The 16,458-nt window shown below is 38.8% G+C and overlaps 1 protein-coding gene across 4 annotated transcripts in view; it reads right to left on the bottom strand.

The window, feature by feature from the left end:
• The window catches only part of Slc4a4 (solute carrier family 4 member 4), a 397,268-nt gene that overhangs the window by 188,837 nt on the left and 191,973 nt on the right, over nt 1-16,458 (bottom strand). For all 4 annotated transcript variants that reach the window (XM_040747371.1, XM_040747372.1, XM_040747369.1 and 1 more), the window contains one exon: nt 2,661-2,796. In XM_040747371.1, the coding sequence (XP_040603305.1) occupies nt 2,661-2,796 (136 nt within the window). The remainder of the gene's footprint in view (nt 1-2,660; nt 2,797-16,458) is intronic.

The raw sequence follows: 16,458 nt of genomic DNA, 5'->3' as shown, positions 1-16,458 counted from the left end.
GGTGCGGAACAAGAAAGTGAAAATCCCTGCCATCTCAGAGATTTAACTCCATTAGGAAGACATAATAGCAAGGTAGATAATACACTAAGTGACAATGAGTGCAAAGGTCAAAAATATAAGGGAGGACCTGGGACAGGAGGTATAGGCAAATGTTTTAACTCAAAAGTCAGGTAATATATGAGTAACAGCCTGAAAGAGGTAAGCAAGTGTGCCATGTAGATAACTGAGGGGACACAGGCACAAGGTGGTGCCAAGTACAGAGTCCCTCAGAGAATAGTACAATTGGCCACTAGGGCTCCACGAGGCTGAACTACAGGAAAAGAGACAGAAGGCTATTCGAGTACCTTGGGATAGATAGTTTATAAGCAAAATAAAGGCAGGTATAAGGAGACCAGCTAATTGGAGGGTTTCGCAGAGCTGGAACCAGGCCTGAAGCAGGAAATGTGATGAGATACTAAAATATCTGAGTATTTCATAGAGTGAAATCAAATGTGTCAATTGATCAGAAAACAGGTGTAATCGAGGTGGGAGATAGGAAGACTCTGGTGTCCTGGCTGAAGTATTCAAGAGAATGAAATCGTGTACTGAGATGGAGAAATATGTAGGAGGAGCAGATTTGGATGTAATAACATTATGACTGCTAATAGCCCTCCAATTACTCAATGCCAATTAAATAAGGAAGGAAGTCTAGAGATATAAATGCAGATGCCATCAGTATATTGAGAAATCTCATGAGCTTTGAAGCACAGGGCCTCCCCTGAGCTTTAGGATGGATGTACTGGGTACTCTGTCAGACCACAGCAGAAGGGATGATAACTAATTTTCTATTAAAATACAATTACATACAAGTATGGAAATGTCATAATGAGTACTATTAATTTGTATGTTAACTAAAACACTCAAAAGAATAGTTATTTTTAAAGCAATTCATTCTCCACCGGTTAAATATTCAACACATATTTATGAGCAGATTCTATGAGCAGGCACTTCAAAGCTAGTAGAATGCTATAGTAAGCAGGACAAGATGATCTCTGACTTTGAATGAATTCATGTAATAAGGAAAGCAATATCAGAAATGCAATTAGAAATAGTCATAATGATCCTAAATAGAAGAAGTTATCCGAAGTTTCTCTAGAATTACATCACCAAAATACATAGCTTGCCTAAAATATACTTTAAAGGAGGTAAAGAATGTTTGGCCATCTTGGTTTTCAGATTCCCATATGACCAAGCATCATAACTCAATCCTGTAATCTCAGTACTGAATAGTCTGGGGCAGGAGAATCACCATGAGTTCAAAACAAGTCTGGGCTACAGAGGATACCTGGTATCCTCCCTGAACCAAAATGAACCAAAAATAGAAACATTATAACTATTTCATTCAACACTGAGTTGCCTACACAGTGAAATGTGTTTTTTCACATTGCTGAGATCAAGGGTCATGTAAATTAATGGGTATCCAACATTTGACAAGAAACAAAGAACAAAGCCATTCCTGTGCTCTCGTCAATGATAACTATTAACAAATAGTTCAACATGAAAAGGCCAAAAGCTACGTAAGAGGTACTCCCGATTAAACCAACATACACAGAAGAAGGAACTTTTAGAACAAGAAAATAGAGAAGAGGAAATCTTGGAAGACCCTCTCTTGACATACTAGGAAACTAAGGCTCAAGAAGACTACCATCTATACTGAGCTAACTAATGAACAGCAAAGCCAACAGTAGACTAAGACTCCTCAAGTAGTAAGAGCATGGGCCTCACTCCACAAAGAAAGAAAGGAACAAATGGAAAATGCTAATAAGAAACAGCCTTTGCTCCAGTATCCTACTTTTGGGAGATGCTTTATAGACTTGAGGTGCATCCTGTTAGTACACATTACAGGAGATTCAATCTGGAATATGTAAGTAAATATCTATGAAAGTCTCAGCTGTGATTCCTGGAACCTCAGAAACTTGCAAAGCATTGAACAATTTACAAATCAAGTCCACACAAATATTCAAGGTATTATACATATATCACATATTATATCCAAATAGTATATATTTTATAAGTCTGCATGCATAATCACATGTAGTAAGTGCTATTATTCACTCGATGAAGAAACAGGGTCATGTAATAGGACAGAGTATAGAATTAAACTGAGGTATCTAACTTCTAAATTCAGATAAACTTTCCACTTGATTTTAGCTGAAAATTTAGAAGATAATGGAGCTTTGGCTTGAAATTACACCATCTTTGTCTTAGAGCTACGATTTTCTCCCCAGAACCACTTCTGTTTTGGAATAGGCAGCATCCCAGAGGATAACACAAGATATGATCGCATGTAGAGATATATCTTGGCCACAGCCTTGGGGTGATAGAGTTTATTATCACCCTTATGTTTTACCATTAAATAGCCTACGAATTAAGATTGACTTCTCTGTCAACAAAAGTCAAATCCTTACAGGCCTGATTAATAAAATATGCTCCAGAAGTGAACAGGAGGTATCCTGCATCCACATTAATGTCCGATGACAGAAGAAACAGAACTACCCATTTTCTAGCCCAGTGTCACACCATCAACCACCTGATGCTAAGGCCAGAGAAGGCAGCACTCATCCATTTGCCCTACACTTGCTTCCCCAGGCCAGCCCTGCATTCCATCAGCCATGTCTCACCTCGCTGTCTCCTTCCATTCCATCTCCTGTCCATCCACAGCCAGCAGCTCATCGAGTTCAGTGAAGAGCTGAGGCGGCGCGGGACTGTCATCTTCCTCTCCCAAGATGAATCGGATGCGTTCTGCGGCAGGAGAGACTGCAGAAGTGAAAATACTGCGGTTAAACATTGGCTGGAAAACCCTGAGGAAAGTGTAGCTTCGAGTTCTTCCTCTCTCCCCAAGATTATTGGGCTTCCCTTCCACAATTTCAATGGACATCCTTTATCTTCAACTCAAAGCCAAAGAGGAATCAAAGGCTCTCTCTACTCCTGTGAGCCAAACTATATCTCAGTTCTCCACCCTTTCCAAAAGGGCAGCGGTCTAGTCTTGTATGGTTTATGAGAAAGAACCTTGAGCCCTCAAATGAGCTGAGGCCCAACCTCATGACTTCCCCTCCTCCTCACTTATGACCTATCCAAAATTATGAGACAGAAATCAGTCTGAACCAATCACTTCTCCAAGTAGCAGTGGGAGGGATGACAGAGTACCCCAATCCTGAGATTCCTTAGGTCAACCACCTGCCCTCCCTCTGCCCACCCAGGTCCCTCGCTGCCTGTGACTGGGTAACCGTAAAGCTGATGAAGGAATATTTAACAAGATGGGTCTCTTCTTTACTTAATGGCAGTATCCAAAAATGTTTAGTCACACTTGACTGCACTTGAAAAACAAGTCCAAGTAAAATATTGTACACCTGAGGTAGGGGAGGAAAAAGAACATTTTCCAACACACTTAAGCACATAATTGAATGGCCTACTAGCTCCTTTTGACCCCATCTCCTGAAATCACGCAATGAAAAATTAACTAGAATTTCATTCGGATTATGGGTTATTCTCTTTAAAGAGAGGAGCTAACACTTGGAGGTCACATCACAAAACTAAGGTTTATGTATACTTCCATATGCCTTAATAAAACCAAGAATGTCAAATCCATGAGAAAGCAAACCTGATATATATTATAAATAGATGATTGCATATATACATATAAACATGCAGAATATATATGTCAAACAACCTAGGAAAACATGTAAATCCCTACCATCTGAAATCTATAGAAATGCAGGACAGACTAAGATAGTTCCGACCAAAATATAATTACTAAAAGAAAAATTCACAAGTAGTCAATTCAGTAATAAAAGCTAATTATTAAATAAAATACATTCTTTATCTATTAAAATGGAAATGATGGAAAAAGAATGACCTTGATCAGTATTTACGAGTCATGCACTCATATCCCCAGAATCTCATGAACAAAGTACTCTCTAAATGGAAATTTAGAATTATATAAAAATGTTTTGAAAGCATATTTTTATAATCCAGGAGTTCTTCTACTAAAATTACAGTCATTTAAAAATATAAGTTACTTCAAATATTTTAATATAAAATTGATTGTATTGTTTACAATTGAGAAAAATTTAAATCCTAAATATGAAGAAAAGAAGATCAGTTAAATAAAGCATGATACAAACATACAACAAAACACCATGTAGGCATCAGCTATGACGCGGAAGGGGCTGGAGACATGACTCAAGTACAGAGTTCTTGCTTAGCATGCTCGGGATCCCCATTTCAATTCCTTTGCATTAGAAAAAAAAAAAGTAGGCAGGGAGATGGTTCAGTGGCTCAAGTTTTTGCTGCGCAAGCTTAAAGAACTGAGTTTGAATCTCCAACTCCCATATAAAAAGATGGGTGTGGTAGCACACATCTGTAACTCCAGTGCTGGTATGGGAAGACAGGCAAATACTAGGGGTGTGGGGTGGGGGGGGGGTGTTCTGACCAGTCAGTCTACACAAAACAGAAAGTCCAGGGTTTAGTGAAACACCATGTTTCACTAAATAGGATGGAGAAGCAGAGTAACACCTTTAATCCCAGCACTGGGGAGGCAAAGGCAAGCAGACCTCTGAGTTCAAGGACAGCCTCATCTACACAGAAAGTTCCAAGACAGTCAAGGCTACACAGAGAAACCCTGTCTTGGAAAAAAAAAAGGAAAGGAGGGAGGAAGGGAGGGAGGGACAGAGGGACGGAGGGAAGGAGGGAAGACTGACAAGCAGTTGAGGAAGGCAACTTGACATCAGCCTCTCATCTCTACACACATCTCCATGAATGAGGGCACACTCACATACATGCACCTGTGTGTTCAGAAATATATATATGTATATACATATATATAGACATATATATATGTATATATATATACCCACACACAAAAAGAAAAGAGAAGAGAGTGAAAGTAAAGTATTCATGTATGGGATTTCCATGCAAATACCATTGAATAAAACATGAAGCAAAATTGCTAACTTATGGCATATAAACCACATAAAATTAAATGAGAAAAGCAATCACAGGCATAAACTGGTCCTACTTTAGTATTGTTTTAAGTGTATGTTACAAGAGAAAGTCTAAGATTTAGGCAGCTCAATTTTGCTCATGCCCACATGCATGTTATTAAAGTTTTCACCGTCTAGTTAAATGACACTAGTCCCTCAACAGTACAGTTTGCATTTCAGTTAACACAGTATATCCACTTGTTCTTGCATTAAGTATAAACCTTGCTGCTAGCTCTTTGGTCCATGAATCACTACATAACTAGCAAATGGGAGTTTTGATCACTAGTCAATCCCATTATTTCTTTAGTCTATCAGTGACTGGCCACTGAACACTCATGATTCAGTTCACACACCAACATCAAAGTGTGTGGTCTTCACATCTCCTCAGGAGAAATCCACTTGACCCAGATAATCCACAAAAGGGAACTGGTCAACCAATATGAAAGTGAAGCACACAAACAAAAGATGGTGGCATCAGAAGAAAACTCTGAACCAAAGGAAATGCGTGTATAGAGACATTCAGGTCAATGGAATGCTGACATGCTTTCACTCACCATGTGGGGGAACTTCAGATGCACCCGGGAACTTAGTGAAGGCAAGCTCATTAACACACATGAGTATAGTTGTAATAAAACAACGACCCTGCCTTAATGAAAATCAGGAGGCCTTCTCTTGCCACACAAAGCAGGAAAAACAAAAAACAACAGATGCTGATCCAAACTTAGAGAACATTCCAATGGTCACCAGGAGAAAAGAACAGACTTTCTGGTCCATAAGACACAGCATTGTGAGAAGGTAAGTATTATTCACTAACCCAGTAAGATGTTATGAAGAAACAACCCACTACATTCTTGATGCTTCTAATGTTTTAAATTATTACAGACTAAGTAAATACTAGCTTGCCCTTCCAATTTTCCAGTACTCTTCGAGTTAACATCAAGAGATCTTAATGATTTGAAAATGTTTTAGGAAAAACGAGACTTTCCCATAGATGTTGAGGGTACCTTGAGCTCATTCAAGCTTGTCTGGTCACTGTTTTCATTAGTGCAACACCAGGTCATTGGACAAGTACTGCATCGATCTACAGGCACATTTTCACTTAACAAGTATACTTTAAACATTACGGGGTTTATTTCTAGCACTGTTTTCTTCCATTTACTTTTTCTAAATCATGAAGTATCTATTACTATTCATGCATTCATTCAGCTACTGTTTACTAAGCACTGTCTGCACTCTTAAGTGGGCTTAGCTTCAGGCTCTACATAGTAAACAGAACTCTGACAGAAAGATCCCTGTTCTCATCATGCAAGTAGAGGAAATAGACATCAACTAAGAGACTGATTAATTTTTTAAGTAAATCAATAAGTTCACACATGAACGGAGAAAAGAAATATTTGTTAAGTGTGTTCGCAAATCATTAAATTAAGGCAATTGAATGCATAGTGAGGCACAGTACAATGACTTAGTTTTACTTCTATAATTAGAACAAAATAGCTTTGAATTTTCTCAATGTCTCAAGAAGAAAATATATAAAGCCTTGGGACTTTTGTGTAAAATATTTACGATGCCTTTCTAATCACAAAATTAGAGGAGACACTGTAATAGGACATCCAAGGAGGCATGATAATGAAATGATGGGAAGAACTCGGGGGTGTGAACAGTGTTTCTGGGGACCAAGATGGTCACATTACTAAAAGTTTGGTCATCTTAATCAGCACGCTGCTTTCAGAACTGGAGTTCACAAGTGTGGACCACTTGTTACCATCATTTTACATCAGAGACCCCAAAGGCAGCTGAGAGTAGTGGTGCACACCTTTAATGCCAGCACTAGGAGGCAGAGGCAGGTGAATCTCTGTGAGTTTGAGGCCTGCCTGGTCTACAGAGTGATTCACAGGCCAGCCAGAGCTGCATAGTGATATATTGTCTCAAAAAAAAAAAATAGTGAGGAGCATGCAGGAAGGGAAGTCTAGATTTAAATAATCAACTGACTTTTTGTACCTTCCTAGAAATGTGAGGTAGACTTGTCCAGACTTCTAGCACAGAATAATAAAGTGTGTGTGTGTGTGTGTGTGTGTGTGTGTGTGTGTGTGTGTGTACGTGTGTGTGAGTCTCCTGCACTGAGGGTCACGTTCCTATATGGCAATCATCCACAGAACACCACTCTCTGGTCTGGCATTGCCAGCATAGGAAAACACCAATCTTTCACTGAGGCTTCGGCAGAACGGATGGAAGACTGTCACATCCCCCCACATTAGTCTCTAGGTGCCATGCCTAGATTAACTTATTTGTTAAGTACAGACCTGCGAACAGCCAGGAGATAACCCTTTGGGGAGCAAAATCCCAAAATCCCGTGTCATGAAGTAGCATGTTGGAATAAGGAATGAAAACAGGAGACAGCACCGCACTGAGAGTCCAGACTCTGGAACCAGACTGCATGCATTAGCACGGCACACATCTCAGCCCTGAGACCTGACCCATGTTAATTAACCCCTTGTTTTTCAAATTCCTCACTTGCAACACGGGAGGACAGTGGTGAATATAGGGCCAAAATTAGTCTTGACACTTGCCAATGTGACTTGTAAAAAAACAAACAAACAAAACAAAAAAACACTACCTTATAGTCACGGCTTTCAGAGCCATGGCAAGTTGTAAATATATAAAACAGAAAACAAAACTGCCAAAGGTATGCATGGTTTGCTTCAGTGAATCAAGAGGCTTCGGGAATGAGAGCACAAAGTGTGCCTGCTTTATTGGAAACAACGAGAACAAGGGGGAATAACAAGCCCTTTCACCCTTTTGGACCCAGGCAGAACATATGTCAGAACATGGTCCTGTATTCCATCCAAAGGAACTGTGATTCTAAGTAATAACTAAAATAGCATCCTCATAAAGAGACTGTGAAGAGCAGACAGAGCATGACAGAGAAGAGGGAAGAAAAACTAACAAACAGTTCGGTGGCTCTGCCTGGAGCAGTGAAACTGACACTTCTCAGCATCACTTTTCCACTGAATCGCCCTCTGCTCAGAACACACTTTGGCCTTCTGAAAAACTGCAGACTTTCTCAGCGGTTCCTACGTCACTGTGTTGCCTACATGCCGAACGACAAGTTGTCCGTCTCGGTTAGTGGGAGACACGTGCTCCCAAGCGCTCTGTGACGAGAAGGCATGCAAACACGCGGCAGGGACGCTGCCCACACCAGTGGCACCCACAGCAGGCATCACTACACATCAGCACATCTTTGCTCGTGAACCTGAACTTCACCTTAGAGCTCATCGGGGCAGTCAGTGTGCACCAGTCAGAAACGAGAGAGGGCGATCACTCATGAGTGCTTCAGTTCGTCTTTATACCACACTGGCCCCATGTATATGTTTGTCCATCTTGTTTCCCACAAAAACTCAGAACTATCTCCAGAGTATGCCTGCCCGTTTCTTCATCCGTTCTTTTATTTCTTCCTAGAGGAAACATTTGAAAACTTTTCCTCTCCTCTCTTAGTTTTCCAGTTAAGAGTTCTAACTGATTAGGGGGGACTATATTCTGACTGGATTTGATCCCTGCTCCAAAGGAGGCAATTTTATGCATGATAATATAAGCATGGTCAAAAGCCTGGCTGAGGAAGTATTATTTTTTGGCTAAATGGACATTTTATCAAATTGCCTTCTAAATATTTATGTTTATACTTATAAATATGGGTTACTCACAACCTTGATCAGAGAAGCTTTTTTTTCAGTAGTCAGTGATGACATGCAGAACTAGTCAAAACGCTGAGTAGAGATTCAGTGCTCATCCCCAAATGACCATTCTTCTTAACACACCACTACCACCACCATTGCCATCACCACCAACACCATCACCACCACTACCAATATCACCACTACTATCACCACCACCACCACCACCACCATCACCACCAACAACAACACCATTACCATCACTACCACCAACACCATCACCATCATCATGACTTAGGAAACTTGCAGAAGAGACGAAAAGGATGTAAGAGTCATTAGAATTGGAATTCAAATGCTAATTCTAACTGTATTTATAGCATCACTAAGTTGTGTAGTATAGATGGACTTTGTATATTAGGAAGACTTTGGGTCTAGATAATATTGGTGTGCAATATTTTTTATTTATTTGAAGTGTTCCAAATAAAGCTCATAAAAATAAATAAGTGCCAGATAATGGGGAGGAATTCTGTGAAATGTGGACTTCTGGACTTGATAAGGCTATTGCTCTCAAGAACTCACACTAGCTATGGTGTCCCAAACAAGATCAATCCAGCCAAAATTCCAGCACAAGCAGGGGAGGGGCTCTTTAGGACCCACCTATGACTGAGGAGTTACTGGCAGTTGCTAGCTGGTCAGTGACAAAGAATGACTCTGTTTCAATGTAAGGCCCCCGGCAGATTTGTCTCCTGATAGATTTCATATTCACTGGCAGATGCTCCAGTGAAGGGCCCCTACCCATACACCTATGGACAGTACTAATTGCACTTAGTGGATCATATAAAAAGAAAGAAAGGCCGTGAAGCTGGGAGAGAGTCATGTTGGGAGAAGTAAGAAGAAGCTGAAGGGGACAAATTAGGGGTGAATATGATCGTGTTTCATTGCACATATTTATGAGATAATTCTCAAGTATCAAGAAAAATTATTATCAGAAAGAAAATATTATAAAAGTTAAAAAAATAAATTTTTAAATGAATATATTTCTTCAAAAAGGCATATCTATGATATCCCATGTGGAAACCTGTTACTTTGTAAGATAATTTTTAAAATAAAAATACAGTATTATTTCAGAAATAAATAAAAAAGAATTCTATCTTTTCCAATAACCCATACTAGCCAGTCTTAGAGAAATGGAACTCTCCGTTATCCTAGCCCCAGAAGCAACAGTAACAACTATACAAGATCCTTCTTCTGAACAAGCATACAACCTGCCCTGTGTTGCCTAGCTTTGCAGAGGTGACTTAGTCAGTCCACTGTCCTCCAGGATGGCAGGCTCTGTGTTTACATGCCCTCCTCAGAGAGCAACACAGAACTGTGCACACAGTTGCTACCTTCTACACTGAATTAATAAATTAGAGATGGCTGACTAAAACTTGACTACTTCCTAGTACATAAAAACGCAACCATTCGCAAAGTGAACCTTCTATTTTAAACAAAGTTATCTAAGTTTTGGAGAGTGGATTTAATCTCCCCTTCCCCTTAAATCTACCTTGATTAGCTGCAAACATGAAAACACAGCAGTCATTCAAGGCTAAATAATCCCCAAATAAAACAAAATACACCATAACTAAGTAGCTTCCTTTTGCTGGAACCACTACCCCCCCCCCGCCCCTGACAAAGCTTATCAATGTGTATGTCTCTATTACAGTATATACACACACCACCTCCTCCATGTTTTTGTCCTTGCTGCATTTTGTCTTTGCACACCTCATCTGGCAAGCCCTCCTGGCTCGTCCCTCACTCAAACAGATCTTGAAGCCTACCTTGGGAACAGTCAAGTTATGCAAGTAAGAACAGATGAAGAAATGTGTAAGACAATGGAGAAATGAAAGCATAAAGATATATGACCTGAACCAGTTCCTCAGAAGAGGGAATTGGCTATGGATTGTCTGTGTTTTATTTTTCAAGTGCTGCCTAGAAAATGATGTAACATAGCAAAATGGAAATTAAGACCTGGTAACCCAAACACAATCATCCTCTAGAATTCACCGGAAACTAGTTTCATGCTCTCCACTTTCCAGATACCAAAATCCACCTGTGCTCAAGTCCCATTCATAAAGCAGCAACGTACTTGTATAAAACCCGCATTCTCTCCAGTGCGTTCCTTCACACCTCAACTATTTAAAATACCTCATACAATGAAAACCCCATGCAAACAGTTGTTACACTGTGTTGTTTATGGAATAAGAAAAAGGTCTGTACATGTTTAATCAGATACAACTATCGCCGGCATTGCTATTTCGATACATGAAGGTTAAATTCTGTCAGAGTCTGTGGCTATAAAGGAATAACCATATTTGTGAAATATGTCATATGATATAATACTTATTAAAAGATTATAAAGTATTCTTATAAAAACACCCCTGGCCTTGGGAATTCAGAGATGAGAAGATAATACGTGACAGAGAAAATGCTTTCAGTAAAAATGTACCAGGTAGGGTTAGAGAGACAGCTCTGTGGTTAAGAGATCTAGCTGCTCTTGCAGAGGACCTGGGTTCAGTTACCAATAGTGGCTCAATCCAATCCCAAAGTCCCAACACCCTCTTCTTGCCTCCCCTGCTATTAGGCACACACGTGGTTCCCAAATATACTGCAAATCATTCATATACACAAAAAATAAACAAGTCAAAAATAGGCAATAACTAATATCTTTATGTCAGGTGTTTGTTACTACATAAGAGTTACACTATGTCAGATGGTACATTATTACATCAGCCACTTTATTTAAACCTATATCATACACAGGGAAACAGTTTTAAGATGATAAAGGACTTCACCAAGATCATATGAGCCAATGATATGATCTCATCCTCTGACCCCAAGCTATTCCATGCCCATTTCTTAGCCACTGCACTCATGTTTTTACAATGAGATTAATCAAAAGAAAAACATGGTCAGAGTGCCATATGAACAGTACAGACAGGAACGGATTAGATTTCAGAAGAGGCAGAAATCACCCTGGCATATGAAACAGTCCTGAAGTAAGTTAATTGAACATTTGGTTCATTATCCACCCAAAACAATTTGTGAATGTGCCCTTTATTCTCAGTCTGGGAAGCATCCCACTGTGGCCACCCTGAGGGCTACCAAAAAAAAATAATGTTTCTAATAGGAATAATGGATATAATGAGCGGTTCATTCTGAGAAGGGCAGGACTGCATACAAACTACCTTCTGTGGGTTAAATGAGGACTTGAGCAAAGTCTTAGCTCTCAGACCACAGTACGAAAGGCAATAACCTTATGTAAGTTATCAGTGTGCTGTTATCAGCTGGTTGACACAGTTAATATTTGAAGATTCATTTTTTGTTGCTAGTTGGTTTATTTGTTTTGACATAGGGTCTCCCTGTGTGCCTAAGTGTCCTTTATTAACAGATAATCCTCCCCTCTACCTGCTGAGTTCTAGAACTAAATATTCATGTTTGTTCCTCATTCTGAGATCAAAATTTCAAAGTAGATATCATAAAGGCTATTTTATTGCCAAGCCATTATAGAACTCTTAAAGTACATTTATATAGAGATGGATGATACATATGATAATTAGATGTATGTATGTGTTTATGTATATATTCATATATACATATATATTCTGCATACATGTAAGTCCTCAAATTCCATTGTCACATTTATAAGAAATAATTAAATCAACAAAGTATTATAACTCTACAAATGGTGAAAACACACCAATGGCAGTGGCTATTAGTCTTGGTGGAATCCAAGTTTGGAGGTAATCTACTCATTAACCTGCTGTGCCTCAGTCAATCTAGAAGAAAAGTTATTATTTATTAATATGCTAACAGGCTCTACATGGGTAGATTAGAAATTTACTCTTTGTATTTTAAATCACCCAATAAATAAATTGCCCAGTAGCATTCATTAAAAACAGATCATTTTAAACCTATGTGGGAATCTGTGTATTAATAAACTCACACTCACAGAAAGCTGTCAAGTATGACAATTATCTTTAATATTCCATGATATTATTATCCATCTGGAGATACTCAACATCCCTAAGAACATGGGTTTCAGAACCCTATTGAACTATCTCTTACATAGAAGACACTGACTCTGGACCCAGTTGTATGTACATCACAGCCCATGAAAAATCCATCTCCAAGTTATCTGTTGGGTCTACAAGGAATATTCATCCTTTGAACTCCAAAAGAAGGCCCAATTAATGCTCTCTGTCTGCAAACACCCTATGATGGGGATACCACATTTCAAATAGTTACACTGGAGCCAGTCACTCTCAATACCCTGCCAAGGATGTCAAGTCCCAAAGTTCCTGAGGATGCAATAATTAAGTACCAAGCAACCAGAAAGTGGGAACAAATGCAGGACCAGAGAGTCTAAATTGACATGACAAAGGGAATTCAAAAGGTCAGTACAGAGCTCAGAATATGGTCTGTCCCTCCTGAGCTCCTAAGTTTTATCTTTTGACATCTATAACATGTCAGATAAATTTCCAGGAAAAAAAGTAAGAACTCAAGAAAGAGGAGGTCTTCCAAGCACCCCCATTCATCCATATGTAAGCACTTGACCTAGGCCATATCTGCCTTGTTAAAATTATGAGCACTGAGTACCCTGCATGCCTGGGTAATCATTCCTTCTGGATGCTGTTTGTAACTTCCTCTAGTCTTTCATTCAGATCAAATTACTTCCTCCCAAAGGTCCAGATATACCCAGACTCTTCCTTTCATGAGTCAATAAATTCATTTTTGTTGTTGTTTGTTTATACCAGTTATAATTGGGTATTGTGTCCTTACAGGACTTACTAATTCATAATGTGTGTAGAAAAAATGCCCAAAGGATACAAATTACATGCTAACAATTATCGCCTCTATAATGTAAAAAGTATTACTGTTTCTTACTTTCCTCACTTTGTTTATATGTAAGTTCCAACTCTCCTAAAAATACCATTTATGTCATATTTATACAGAAAATGAACCAATTAGGTTTTGAATTTCTAAATTGAGAACATTCATGTCAAATTAGTACCAGACACTCCCCTAAAGTAGTTGAGACTACATAACTCAATTATCCTCCTCAACAGCCAACACAAACACAACCCCATAGCACTTGCCTTTACTGCTATCTAGAGACTGGAATAGGCAGATCTGAAACACAAAAGACTGGCCATGGCTCTGAATGTTGGTGGATGGAGCAGCTACAAAAGGCCATGGACACAGAGCAATGGGCTTGGGATGGAAGGCCTCGGGCATGCGGCATGGAAAGGGAGGCGGCTCTCTGTAAGCAGAACAGGGGACATTTGGTGAATCAAATAGTTAAGAATATGGCCACTCAGCAAACTTCTCCAGCAAGATCCAAAGTTCCTTCCATGTGTCTCAGCCACAGTAGAGATTTTCCCTGAATTCCCTCCTTCAACAGTTCGCTTCTTTTTGCTCTGCCAGAACTGTCCCTGATAAGGTTTAAATGATGAATCCCTCTGCTTAAGAGTGAATACATCAGCACTTTTTCCAGGTTCAACTCAGAGCAATTATCAGCACAATGTAGACCCTGGGGCTTCTAAAGTCAGACTTGATTCTCATCAACACTGGGAAATATTCAAGATTCCCAAAATAAGCTCCACAGACTCACTCAAATGCAACTATTTTCTTTACCGAGTAGCTAAATTTATAGCTCCAATAATAGTGTCACAACCACCCTGCTAATGCTGCCATTAGATGTCTTTTCTTATGTGGGTACAAAGAAGACATCCTCCTTCCTGCAGTCTCTCTGTGTGAGCACAGAATGGCACCAAGCCTTAAGGAAACTTTACAACTTCTGTCTTATCCTTGTTGCCAAAAAATCTTACCCATCTTTCCTGGACAGCAGCATCGAGAAATGTGGTTCAAAATAATCTATTTAAGTGCCAGCAAGATGGTTCAGTGGGTTAGGGAACTTGACACCAAGACAAGCAACCAGAATTTGATCCCCTAAAACTATATAGTGGAAGGAGAGAACTGACTCCCACAAGTTGTTCTCTGATTTCCATACATGTGCAGTGCACGCACACACACACACACACACACACACACACACATATGCACGCACACACACACAAAATAAAAAGTAAATTAATATTTTAATACATAAACAATCTATTCAAAGCAGGTTATAAAGAATAAAACAAAAATTATGTATATAATTTTTTTTCTTTTTAAAAGAAGTGACATTCTTCGTAGAGGCATTGCTCTACAGATCTTGGTAGAATTCTGGATGTAATAAGAGAAATGTCAACAAGATTCTACAATAAACTTTTCTTCTTGTCTGCCTTGTTTCTGTTCTGAGTCAAGGGTCCAAAATTAGTGGCAGTGATTCTCAACTTCTGTGAAGTTAATTATATTCTCAGCAAAGGGAAAAATTACAACAGGTTCTCCAACACTTCCTACTATTCATCTAGAGCTTCGGTATAATGCTCATTTGCCTCATAACACAGTTGGAATGTCTGCCTCCTCCAAAACTCATGTTAAATTTAAGTGCCACTGCACTGATATTGAGAGGTTAGACCTTTATACAATGCCAAGGCCCTAAGAGCTCTGCCCCTCAAGAATGCACCAATAGTGTTATAGCAAAAATCCAATGCTAACACTTTGCTTTCTCTTTCCCTCCTGCAACGAGATCCCTTCCATTAAGAAAGCCAACACCAGATATGGACACCTTATACTGGTCTTCTTACCCTCCACAATTGTGAGTCAATGCATTTATGTTCATTGTAAATGAGCCAGTCCCTGTTATTATATCCTATCATCACCCAAAAGATAATAATTCACCTGGTTATTTACCCAAAAGACTTCATGTTGCCAAACAATAAAACCAAGACATTTGTAAAACCTGAGTTCTACTAATAAAGAAACGATATAGGAAAGACATAAGTCCAATGTAAGCTCTTGTGTTATTTTATTAATCACCTTCTCAAATATTCAATAGAGATTTGGTAGGTTTATTTTTAGTAGATAATTAAGTGGAATCAGCTACATTTTAGAAGCATTTTGTGGATACAGAACTTTCATTTGTTATAGAAATAAACATCATTCTAAATTATTAAACTACACAAAGCAGATGGAAAATAGATTAGAGTGATAACTGCTTAGGGACTTTAAAGTCCTATTAATGTGTGCTACATGCAATACATTTAAGAGTAATGTCAACAAAACTAAACAATCATTGTCTTCCATACAATATATCAATCTCCACACCCAACAATTCTTACTTTCTTAAGTTAAAAGCCTATGTATATCATTTAAAGTCATCTGGAAGTAGCTTCAGTTCATTAGAGTTAGGTAAACAGATGCCACTTCAAAAGAGATTGATTACTAACAGTTTCCTGTCCATAATGAAACTGCTGAGAAAGTAGTTAGTGACTTCTAAAGCGTATGGTAATATGGTAGGTATGGCTACTCCATAACTGAGGGAAGGATGTCCAATTAATTAAATGTCAGTCATAAAACTTGGTTTGCCTTTGTTTTTTTCTAAGACAATCCCCTCTTTAGATCCAGCAAGTATCAGTTTTATTTAGAAATATATTTGTCATAAATATATTTATGATGTTCTTCAAGATCTTCATAAGCTTGAACTTGCCTTTCTAAAAATTACATTCATAAAAAGACTTATGAGCTTTATAAAGTAGGCATTCATCTAAAATTTGCCCTTATATGGGGGTAGGAAGGAACTACTGAAAAATCAGGCTAAGAATAAAATTACCAAGTTATAA

Source organism: Mesocricetus auratus, unplaced genomic scaffold (assembly GCF_017639785.1).
Source record: "Mesocricetus auratus isolate SY011 unplaced genomic scaffold, BCM_Maur_2.0 Super-Scaffold_100006, whole genome shotgun sequence".
NCBI classification, from domain to species: domain Eukaryota; kingdom Metazoa; phylum Chordata; class Mammalia; order Rodentia; family Cricetidae; genus Mesocricetus; species Mesocricetus auratus.
The sequence above is the reverse complement of the archived record's forward strand: the minus strand, read 5'-3'. Positions and strand labels throughout refer to the sequence as shown.